Source organism: Alligator mississippiensis, chromosome 15, assembly GCF_030867095.1.
Source record: "Alligator mississippiensis isolate rAllMis1 chromosome 15, rAllMis1, whole genome shotgun sequence".
Lineage (NCBI taxonomy): Eukaryota > Metazoa > Chordata > Crocodylia > Alligatoridae > Alligator > Alligator mississippiensis.
The window spans coordinates 22004089-22016074 of NC_081838.1; the positions used below are offsets into that span (position 1 = coordinate 22004089).

Consider the following 11986-nt stretch of genomic DNA (forward strand, 5'->3'; position numbering starts at 1 on the left):
AGGGTGTGTGTGTATGCCCGCACACATATGTGTGCTGACAAGGTTCTTTGGGTAGATGTGATATCTTTTATTAGACCAGCTACATTTGGTCTAACATATATGTGTGCTGGCACTGCGTATGTAGGCCGGGCCAGGATGGAGCATATGTGCGTGTTTGCACATGTGTGTGTGTGTGCTGGCCTTGCAGTCTGTTTAGACCAGGGGTGGGCAAAATGCAGCCCGGGGGCCGGATGCAGCCCACCAGGCCATTCTCTCTGGCCCACGGGGCCCCTAAAAAATGTAGAAAATTAATACTTCTCTGCCCTGGGCTGCCTTTCATGCGGCCCTCGATGGCTTGCCAAAACTCAGTAAGCGGCCCTTTGCCCAAAATAATTGCCCGCCCCGGTGTAGGCTGTGCCATGGCATAGTGTGTGTGCACATGCAGATGTATGTGTGTGCTGGCTCTGCAGTGTATGTAGACTGTGCAAGGGTATAGTGAGTGTGTGAATGTGGCAGGGTGTGTGTGTAGTGCATGCGCACGTATATGTATGTGTGTGCTGGGATTGCTATGCATCCAGGCAGCGGCAAGGTGAGGATGGCCAGGTAGGGAGTAAGTGGCTGTGCTGGGGCTGGGTCCCCCTCTCCCTAGCCAGTGCCTGCTCTCCGGGGCAGGTCGACCTCTGTCCTCTTCTCTGTGGGCAGCAGACCAGGAATAGCTCGCCTGGCCCAGGGGCTGCAGCCTGGCTCCACAGGGACTCGCCTGATCCTGCTGCTCCTCCGGCCTCTGGCCCCATCCAGAACACACCCTGTGGTGGCTCCCCTCCCCCCGCCCCCATGCCCCTGAACCCTCCCTGTGGCTTCAGCTTCTCCAGTGCAAAGTTCAGGTGCTACCAGCTCCCGTAAGCCAAGCCCAGGCGTCTGCGTGAATGCAGCAGGGAGGGAGCGGGGTCCGGCCGCCATGTGGGGTCCATCCCCCCCACAGTCCCGGTGAGCAGGCAGCGGGCATGGGTCGGGTGCAGGGGGCTACGGGGCTGGAGCCGACCCTGTGGGCACCGGAGCCAGGGCTGGGGCTAGGACTCAGGCTCCCTCTCCGGGGTCAGGACCCTGTGTCAGCACAGCGGAGCGCCAGCACCAGCAGCACTGCTTAGCCCAAGCCCCCTCCTCTCTCCTCCCAGCACCCCATAGCCTGTCTCATTCCCCCTTTGCTCTCCCAGCAGGTCCCTGCCAGGCGCCCCAGGCCTGGTCCTGCCCTGCTGCTTGTGTCGAGTGGATTTTGCCCCCCACCAAACTGGCTCGGCCTCCCTACACGGGGGCTGTCCCTGGGCCCAGCTCCTGGCTCAAGCCTCACATGCTGGGGAGAGCCTTGGCACCAGAAGATGGGGAAAGAGTTCCCACTGCCCGCAGCAGGATCAGCTATTCACAGGCGGGCGAAGGACCCTGTGGAGTTGGGGTGGGGGGCACAGCCCTGGGAAGGGTCAGGCCTCCTGGCACAGGCTGAGCACTGCACATGGAGCAGAGCTTTCTGGGTGGCAGGGAGCTCAACACATGGGACACAATCGCCATCATGCATGTACCTGTGGAATGGCACAGCCACGCGACAGTGACACACGTGTGCATGCGGCACCTGCAGAATCCACACGTGACTTGTGGGACCTCAGGAATATCTGGAGGGTCCTGGCTACGGCAGTCAGAGGCAGGACAGCAGCCCCAGGAGGCAGACCTGCTGGCTGGGGTCTCGGGCAGGTGGAGCTGCAGCACTCCTGCTACCGGCACTGGAGTGAGCTGGGTTGGAGCTGGCGTCCCAGGAGCCAGCAGACCTAGGGCTGGGGACCACAGCTCCTGGTTGTAGCCACTGCTGAGCCTCCCCTGTATCTTGGAGCTGGGGGCACTAATGCCCTCAGTGCTGTGGGGGCTGGACCCAGGGGCAATGGGGCCACTGCTCCAGCCTCCGGGCAGCAGGGCGCTGGGGGCAAGAGGCTGCTTTGTCCTCACAAGCCCATAGGGTCAAAGCTCCTCCTGTCTCAGGATGGTGGGTGGGTGTCTGTGGCCAGCTGGGCATCTGCTGGTCCCACCACATGGCCCTGCCCCTGCCAGCCCTTGGCAGGGGCCATTGACACCAGGCAGACAGATCTGCCAGCCCTGCCCCATCCTGCTCTCACTTGCTGCCTCTCTCCTGCCAGCTCCCGCAGAGCTAGGGGGAGCCAACCCACGGTATGTGTGCCTGGAGCTAGCTGAGCTGAGCTGTGGGGCACAGGGAGTGGGGCAAGGAGGCTGCAGGGGGCCTGAGCTGGAGTCTGAGTTTCTGTCCCCCCTGCCCAGCAGGCAAGGCCATGCCCAGCCCTTTGGATGGGGACAGCAGCCCCTGCAGCAGCAGCTCCTGCATGCTGAGCCTCGGGGCGGGCAAGTGGGAGCCGGAGGACCCGGAGGCTGAGCAGAAAGTCTGTGTCGTGTGTGGGGACCGGGCCACTGGCTTCCACTTTCATGCCATGACCTGTGAGGGCTGCAAGGGCTTCTTCAGGTGAGAGCAGGGGGGCCACGGCACCCACCCTGACCCCAGGGCCAGCCTGCAGGTGTACCAGGTCCAGTGCTGCCCACTGCTGCTGAAGCAGGGACAAGCACTGCCCAGGTGCCCCCCGGGCACCTGTCCTGCACAGCCAGCTGAGCTGGGTGTGTGCATGGAAAGTGGGGGCATGTGATGATGCACATGCATGTGTGGGTGTGCACAGTGAGGCACGTGAGTACACATGGGAAGGGGGGCATCTGCACATGCATGTTTCGATGCTCTGTGGTGCAGCTCCCCTATGGCTCAGTGTGAGGCTGGGGTTAGTGCATGTGTGCTGGGTCCAGCTCCCAGTGGCTGGGCCTCACTGCCCTGTGGGCCTGAGCTTCCAGACCAGCACTGTGGCCACCACCACCCTTGACTGCAGGCTCAGCTGAACCCAGCTTCCAGTGGACTGCAGCCCTCCCCTGCAGCTGGGCTGGTGCTAGCACTGGCGTGCCGCAGTGCTCAGCCCACTGCTGCTCTGGCCGATAGCTGGCAGGGTTATGTTGCACCATCCGTGGAGCTGCCAGGGCTGCTGGCTGCCCCCAGGGCAACACCCCGGGATGGAGTGGCGTCTGCAGAGCAACTCCTCCTAGACGGGGTGGAGATCCCAGACACAGCCCGACCCACCAGGACTTGCAGCTGGTGCCAACTGCGAGGGGAGTGCATGCTCAACCATCCCCTTCCTGCTTGCAGCCACTCCTGCCCCTTGCTGAGCAGGGCCCTTGAGCCCTAGGCCCCCTGTGTGCCCTGGGAGGACCTCAGCCCCTGGCCAGGGCAGTGAGTCAGTCAAGACAGGGTGTTCTAGAGGCTGTTGGGCACCCACACTGCATTATAGGAAGGATGTGGGGAGACTGCCTGACTGGGACCCAAACAGCCCCCCTGGAAGCAGCAGTCAGGCAGCCCTGCTCCAGCCCCCTGCATGGTGAAACGCTGCACCTGGACCAGCATCAGCCATGCCCGAGGTGCCCTGGGGCTGCCACCACTGTCCTTGCGCTGCCTCCTGCCTGGTGTACAGGCACAGGTATGCATGGCAGCTCCCATGTGCACGTGTGTGTGCACGCGTGTGCAAGTCATGCAAGTGCACATCTTCTGTTTCTTTAGTGCACGTGTGTGTCTGCACAATGGGGGTGTTGGGCTCCCCAGTGCACATATGTATGTGTGCAAGGTGGGAACCAGCTGCAGGAGAACTTAAAGATCCCCAGGTGTGAGTTGAGTGCAGGGCCACCCACCCATCTCTGAGCCCCGCACCCAGTGCTGCTGGGATCCCTCAGGGGCTGCATGGTGCCCAGTTCCAGATCCAGCCCTGCCCTCTCTCTTGCAGGCGATCGATGAGTAAGGGTGTCCACTTCACCTGTCCCTTCACCCGCAGCTGCACCATCACCAAGGCCAAGCGCCGGCAGTGCCAGGCCTGCCGCCTCCAGAAGTGCTTGGCCGCCGGCATGCGGAAAGACAGTAAGGCAGAGCCCCAAACCTGCCCTCCTGGGGCTGGACCTCACCCCCTCTTTCAACCCACACCCCACGGCGGGAGGCACTAGGCCCCGGTGCTGGTCTCAGCTGATGTGGGGGATGGCCAGGTATCGGACCAGGATGCCCCAGCATCACAGTGCATGTTGTGGCTATGCCTGGCCACCACCCTCTGGCCCTCAGCACCCCTGCTGGTGGGGGTGGGAGGAGGGTCTTGTGGCAGGAGGAGTAGCCCGGGTGCCCATGCACCCATGTCGGGGCGGCACTAGCCGGCTGGGGCTCCCCACAGTGCAGCCAAGGTCTCCAACTGGCAGGAAAAACAGACATCCTGGCAGCTCTGTAATGGCCTCCCAATAGACTGCATCTAGGCCTGGAGCCCAGCCCAGCCATGGCCTAGAGCCAGCAGGGGCTGGCACATGCCCAGCACCTGGGCCTGGGTTCCCCCACCCCCAGTTACGGAGGAGGTGGCAGTGTGAGGATGGAGAGCACAGGCTCCTTATATGGAGCAGCCCAGTGCTGACCCAGTGCTCCCAGCGAGGCGGGCCACAGTGCCAGGCAGCACTGGGGCCCCCAGCTCCAACACCTCTCCCTGGCACCACCTGTGCCCTGGAAACCCAGCACGCCAGGCCAGCTCCCACTCCTGCCCCCTGGAAATGCAGAGGGCCCAGAGGCCCTGCACCTCCCTGGGGACTCTTGGCACTGCCCATGTGCTGCCATGCAGCGGGCAGCCCCATGGCAGGATGTCAGCGCTGGGAAGAAAACCCAGGAGTCCTAGGCCCCAGCTCTAACCACTAGACCCACTTTCTGGCCTCAGGACTGACCAGGAGCTGGGACTCATACCAGCCAGCTGTGGGACACAGTAGGCCGAGGGGGTAGCGTGCAGGAGGCTGAGAACCAGAACGGCTGGGTTCAGATCCTGGCATTAGGATGTGGGGTACGGGGAGCATTGCGAGGGTTGGCAGGGAGTCAGGACACCTGAGCTTTCCTCCTGACGAGCCCAGATGTCCTGGTTCTTGGCCTTTCCTGTCCTACCCGTGAGACCCCACACGTCTCCTGGAGCTGGGACCACGTGCGAGATTTGGGTGATCCCCGGATTTCAGGAGACCTGGTGCAAGTTCCAGCTTGGTCACGGAGCTGGGACCAGACCCCAGGAGGCCCCTGCATGCCTCTGGGCAGAGCGGCTGCTCAAGCGTGGGTGGGCAGGGCGTCCTGCTGGGCATCTGGGCTTTGGGGGCTCCAGCTGATGAGGGCAGGGGTGCAGGGGTCATGGGGGCTGTGCCGGGGCTGCCCCCTCAGCCTGGGCTCTGGTCTGGCTGGCAGTGATCCTGTCGGAGGAGGCCCTGCAGGCGCGCCGGGCCCTGCGGTGGCAGCGGCGGCAGGAGCGGGAGCCGGCAGGGCTCACAGCAGAGCAGGAGCAGCTCATTGCTATCCTCATCGAGGCGCACACCTGCAACTTTGACTCCAGCTTCTCCCAGTTTCAGCACTACCAGGTGGGCCCCCCCACAAGGAATCAGCAATGAGGGGGCAGGCAGGCCAGAGTGTCTGCTGGGCAGTGATTGGCTGCCAGTGTCACACACCCAGATCTCTGCTCCCTAATTGCACAAGCGCTGCCTGGTGTGACATGTGCTGCACAATGTGAAGTCGATGCCAGCGCAGCCCCATGACTTTCCCTGTCCCTGCCTGCCCTGACTTCCCCTCCGCCCTTGACACCACAGACACCTCCCTGCCCCACATCCACTGGCTCCTGTCCTGTGCTCTGCTGCTGCGCCCCAGGGGCTCACTGCCCCCATTTTACAGGTAGGGAAACCAAGGCACCAGCCAGGAAGGGCCTTGCCCACTGTTGCCAGACCAGTTCCTGGCAGAGCCAGGAATACAGCCCATGAGTCCCAGAGCCAGGCTTCACCGCAGGCATCGCTGCCCACACCAGGCCCCTTGCCCCAAGCCGGAGTGAGGCTGCCCCAAGCCAGGCCATGCTGTGTGCTCACAAGCCTTGGCTCACCCCGGGCTGTCTCCCACTGAGGCTCTGTGCTCAAGGACGCTGTTCTCTGAGGCTGCTTGGCCACCCCTCATAGCCAGAGCCACGCTGCGCCATCCATGCCAGCTCCCCCCACCCATGCCTCTTGCAGGTGCCTCTTTTTACCCATTGCGGGGAGCCAGAAGGTGGCTGCCTGGGCTCAGTCCTGCCCAGCCCAAGCCAGTCCCTCAGGAAGGGGCACTGAGGGGAAGGGGATAGAGAATTGTGCCCCCTGAGCCCTGGGGCCGATCCCCACAGGGCCAGAAGTGGCAGCTCCATATCATGAGCCAGGGCTGGGATGCTGTGTGTCTGCATGTCTGGCACCTGTCTTGAGGGAGGTCTCCCCCCAGGTCAGCCAAGGAGGAGGACTCCCCACCACACTCCAGACCAGAGGCATGTGGCTAGTGGCTGCAGTACTGTCCCATTCGGGTTGCAGGGCTCTTGCGTGCATGAGCATGGTGGGCTCATCTGCACCCCTAGGCAATGTGCTTGTGGCGGCACACACAAAGGTGCCTTGCTCCAGCCCAGAGCCAGCTGCCCAAAGCTGCCTGTAGCACCAGGGCTTGAACTTGAGTCTCTCCCTTGCCAGCCTGCCGTGCGGTTGTACATCCACAGCCCGAGCCCTCGCAGCACCCCAGAGCCAGGGGCTCCTCACCATGCGCAGGGGCTGCCCGCTATGGAGAATGGGGCCACGCTGCCATCCCTGGAGAGTCTGTCGGATGACGTGCTGCCCGATGTCTTCTCCATGCTGCCCCACTACGCTGACCTCAGCACCTTCATGATCCAGCAAGTGATCAAATTTGCCAAGGCGATCCCGGCCTTCAGGTCAGCACAGGCCCTGCACCACCCGACCGCTTGGCCACAGCCAGAGCATGGTGCCTGGCTCAGTTCTCCCATGCCCCTGTCCCCCGCTCCACCCAGGCCTTTCCTCCACTCTGCCACCTCCAGGGGCCCTGATGTCCCCAACCCCACTTGGAGCAGCCACCTGCCTTGGCCCCTTCATGCTCCATCCCCGTCTCTCTCTTCTGGGCAGGAATCTGCCGATCTACGACCAGATCTCACTGCTCAAAGATGCCACCTTAGACATCTGCCAGATCCAGTTCAACACCGTCTTCAATGAGAAGGACAAGGCCTGGGAGTGCGGACACCACTGCTACACCATCCAGGACGGGGCCCTGGGTGAGCCGGGCACCCCCAAGGTGGGAAGAGATGGGGCTGGGCAGCATGGACACTGCGGGGTTCTCCTCCCACCCACGGCGGTGCCAGAGACCTGGGTCAGGCCAGTGAACATGGAGAGCCCTGCTGTCTCCTGCTCTGGCAGAAGCCCCCAGTCCCCGTCAACTGGGCCCTGATACAGTGATGGGCCTGTCCAGGGGCATGGACACAGGATGGGCAGGGAGACCCTGGGCAGGAACCACCTCCCAGGGGTGGAGGCAGTGCGTAGCGATGGGCCTTTCACCTGGCATGGGGCTCAGCCCAGCAGGTCCCTGCACTGCTGCATACGTGCTGTCAGTGGGATTTGGTTCACAGTGAGACCTGTGTTGGTCGATGCCCTTGCCCCCTCTCCTAGAACAGGTGCTGCACTTGCCCCTTGCCACTCAGCTCCACGGGACCCCTGCTCGGAGCATGCAGCCTCTGTCACCCTGGGGGCATGGGGGGCCTAGGCACACCCAGAGCCCCTGGATGCTGCAGCCCCATCACCCGCCACCTCTGCCCCCAGCCGGGTTCCAGCAGATCTACCTGGAGCCACTGCTCAAGTTTCACATCAGCCTGAAGAAACTGAAACTCCACGAGGCAGAGTACGTGCTGCTGCAGGCCATGGTCCTGTTCTCGCCTGGTGAGAGGTCTCATTTCCCCTCCCTCCCTCCCTCCATAGCCTGGCCCAGGTGGGACAAGGAGCTGAGCACCCCACTCAGCCCTGCTGCCTCCCACTACCCCATGTGGCTATGGGCTCAGGCGTGGGCCGCCATGGGGGGTGTTTTCACGGCCACCCACCCCCCTGTGCCCTCCTGCTGCTGGCATTAGCACCCTAGCTCCAGGGCTTGGTCCCTGCCCCAGAGCACGGGGCTCCCCAGCCCTATCCTGGCCCTTACAGAGGTGCGGTCCTCTGCTTCCAGACCACACCAGTGTCACGCAGCACGACTTCATCGACCAGGTCCAGGAGAAAGTGGCCCTCACCCTGAAGAGCTACATTGACCACCGGCACCCGCTGCCCGAGGGCCGGTGAGTTGGGGCTGCCCTGGGGCTCACCCACGATCACCCTTGCTCCCGGGGTCCAGACATCAGCGGCATGTGGCTGACGAGGCCGCAGGGCATGTGCCTCCAGGGTGGTTGGACTGACACCCTGTCACTGCCTGGGGCAGGGATGGTGCGGGGGACTTGCCCTGCAGCTCCTCACCCCGTCAGGCCCAGCCAGCTCCCAATCCAGGGATGGCCGCTCAGCAGGGGGATTTCTGGCCCCACCAGGAAGTGTTAGCCTTACACCCCTACTGGGAAGCAGCCATGTCCAATGGGCAGAGCTGGGCAGCTGGAAGCCAAGACCACTGCGCTCCACTCTCAGTGGGGAGTAGCATCTAGTGGGGAGAGCTGGCAGGCTTGGAGCCTGGGCTCGGGTGTGCGGCACCATGGGGGTGGGAGTCGTGAGAGTGGGATCTGCCCTGATTGCTCTTGTCCCACTGTCCTGGGCAGCCCCCACTCCTTCCTGTGCTGCAGCTTGCCCCTCTGCCCCCGCCCAGGCCCGGGGTGGCTGGAGCAGAGGGTGCTCAGGCCTGCTTCATGCTCCCAGGGCCACAGGAGAGCTGGAATCCACACATGCGGCACCAACACCTGGCAGGCATCGCTCTGGCCCTGCCTGCCCAGGGGGCACCCCCTGGCCAATGGGGCAGGGGCCGCTGGGCACCTGCGTGCCCCCCAGGAGCACACGTCACTGCATCCTGCATGGAGGGGAGCTCTGCTGCACAGGCCAGACAGATGGGTGGGGAGGCTGGGCAGTGCCTGGGGTCCTTGCCTGGGAGCAGCAGGGGCTGTGGCAGGGCAAGCTCACCCCAGGCCTTTCCCCAGGTTCCTCTATGCCAAGCTGCTGCTGCTGCTGACAGAGCTGCGGTCCCTGAAGGCAGAGCTCACGCGGCAGATCCTGCACATACAAGACCTGTCATCCATGACACCGCTGCTCTCCGAGATCATCAGCTAGAGCCAGGGCTGGGACCAGCTGTTGACCTCCATCCACCCAGCCGGGACCCTGGGGGCAGGATCCCCCACTGTGACTTCCAGGACCACACGCTTCCCCCAGGAGCTCGCTGGGGCACAGCCAGGACCCTGAAGCGCTGAGTCTCATCACCCAGCCAACTGCATTCCCTGAGCTCTGCAGTGCCCTCCTGGCCACTCTGCCAATCCCACACCCCTGGCTGGCAGGGGAAATACTATGACCAAGGTGGTTTTCCTACTGGGAGGGGAAAACCACTTTCTTGGCAGGGGGTAGTACCTTGACCGAGGTAAGGCATAGTCTCCCACTTCCCACTCCCAGTGGGAAGATCCTGGCTATACACTAACCTTATGGGAGACTGCTCCCTAGCTTACTCCTGCGGCCATATGACTGAGGGCGAGCGAAACTCAGGGGCATCTGAGCCCCAAGCCTCCAGGCTTGGGCCAGCACATAGGATACCCTTGAAAGGATTTGGAAGCATCTGAAGCCTCAGGCAGGGGTGGTGGATGCTTGCCGGTAGTAGGGCTACATTTGGTTCTTGAATGACTCACGGATCTGGAATTGATTTGGCTGATTTGACTTGGAACACAAAAAGTTTTCCTTAAAAAAAAAAATCCCACCCTTGGCTCAGTCCCTGGGGACTAAGCCAAACTAGGGACGTGGCCTCAGGGGGTACAGCCAGCCCGTGACTGGGCAAGACCCCCTCTGCCCTGCCCACCCTGGTGGGGCCTGAGGCACAGCCTGTGCCAGGAGTGGGAGGCACAGCCTGAGGCACAGCCTGTGCCAGGAGTGCCTAGGGCACTGTGCAGGACTCACCGGTCAGCTGCTGCAGGGACAGGGGCAGCAGGCTTCCTTGTCCTGTCTGTCACTGTTGCATTTTAGGAGCAAAATAAAGTCCCATTTATTTTTGCATTTTCTGCCTGCATCTGGCTGGCCTCAGCCTGGCCCTGCCCATCCCTAGAGCCCCCGCAGCCTGGCCCTGCCTGCCCCTAGAGCCCCCCAGCCTAGCCCTGCCCATCCCTGGCTCTTTCATGTCAGGCCTTGTCTATCCCTACCCCCCCCTTTCCCACCCCCTGTACCTTCATCCCAGTCCTGCCCATCCCTATGCCGCCCTGGCCTGACCTTGTCCACCCTTCCCCTTCTATCCCAGCCCAGGTGCACTACACCTGCTGCAGGGCATGGGCAAGCAGCAAGCCTGGGGGTAGGGGCAGGATACCCCCCCCAGGAACCTGCCTCACCCCCTCACCCAAGGCTGGTAGTCATCACCCCATGCTGAGGCAGGATACCCCCCAACCCCTGCCAGAGCTGCACGGCTGGGAACGGCCTGGGGCCACCTCAGGGCATCCATGCCTCTGCCCTACTGCCTGTCCCCCTCCCCACCCCACATCCCACCCCCAGAACCTCCGTCTGCCTTCCCAACTACTCCATACCCCAAGCCATGTCCAGGGAGGGCAAGGGGCAAAGCACTTCCTTGGAGGGTCCCTGGGCATCACATTGCCCCACAGGGAGTGTGGAGGCAGAGGAAGGGAGCCTATGCTGCAGGGGTGCAGCCGCACAATGGACAAGGACAGTTGTGTGGTGGCACGGCTGCTCATGTCTACAGCTGTGTGCACATCAGGCACTAGCCCCAGGGGAGTTGTGCCATGGCCCACAGGGGCTAGGCTCCCAGGTCCAGGCAGCTCCTGTGCAGGATCCACCGGTTCAGCCCTGTGGGCCAAACAAGACCCCCACTGGGAGCTGGCACCCTGCCCAGAAACAGGCATGTCCCTGGGGCCTGTGGAGAACACAGGAGATGGCACACATGAGAGCCGAGCCATGGCAGGGGGTGACAGCACAGCCTGAAGCCAAGGAAAGAACATAGCAGGTGCATCAGTAATAGCACGTGTGAGCATGCAGAGCAGCTGCGGGGTGTAGCATGGCCAGGAGCTGCACAGTGCCTGCATATGTCATTTCGCAACCAGCTGTGGGGAGCAGCCCTCAGGCAGTAGCAGGTCCATGCTTCCTGCAGCTCCACAGGGCTGAGAACAGAGATGACATGTGCCCTGACAGGCCTAGGCCTGGCCCCACCTTGTCATGGTTCCTGCTGTGGTCCACAGGGGTAAAGTCCCAGCACCAGGTGACATCATGGACCTACAGTGGCATCTGTACACAAGTTGGAGGCATGGATGTGCATGCATACATTACAGGTGCACATACACCTGCACGTACAGAAGTCTATGTGACATACATGTGTACAAACTGCGCATACACACCCACACACATCAGCCGTGAGTAAACATGCATGTGATAGCAATGGAGCACGTGTTCTTGATGCAGTTTGTGGGCACCAAAATCTGTGTGCAGGTGCGAACAGGAGTTTATATGCACATGTACAAAAGTATGCGCTCCCAAATACAAATATACATGAACATGCATGCATCAGTACCCATGTACAAGGATGGACATGTGGGAGTGCTTGGACACATGCATATCCATGTCTGTACAAATGAGCATGTCTGCAAACATGTACGAGTACAAAAGGGTATGTGCATGTGCTAGCATATGTACTAGGTGCTAAACATGCCAACTGCGCAAGCATACATGGATTTATATGTATGTGGGCAAGTGTGGATAACCAGGCATGCTTTTTCATGTATGGTTGGGGATGTTGGAATGCATGTGTGGATGCAGCCTGGTGCATGCTCACAAGAGGGGTGGCGTGCATGCTAGTATACAAGCAGGTTTATGAGTGCACAGGGCCCTTCCTTGGACAGGTGCACGCCTCCAGCTCCCGAGACAGTAC

General features: G+C 62.1%; 1 protein-coding gene across 2 annotated transcripts; it reads left to right on the forward strand.

Moving 5' to 3' along the window:
• The first annotated feature begins 862 nt into the window (after positions 1–862).
• Positions 863–9960, forward strand: NR1I3 (nuclear receptor subfamily 1 group I member 3). Of its 2 annotated transcripts, XM_006274472.4 has the most exons (9): positions 863–966; positions 2302–2497; positions 3846–3976; positions 5309–5478; positions 6592–6827; positions 7036–7181; positions 7723–7839; positions 8120–8225; positions 9063–9960. In XM_006274472.4, exons 1-9 carry the CDS (start codon positions 906–908, stop codon positions 9190–9192), a joined length of 1293 nt encoding a protein of 430 aa, XP_006274534.2. In that variant the 5' UTR covers positions 863–905; the 3' UTR covers positions 9193–9960. The 2 variants fall into 2 exon arrangements, with proteins under 2 accessions (XP_006274534.2, XP_014457149.1); XM_014601663.3 differs by lacking the exon at positions 2302–2497 and having other exon boundaries at positions 883–966.
• Positions 9961–11986: the final 2026 nt, after the last annotated feature.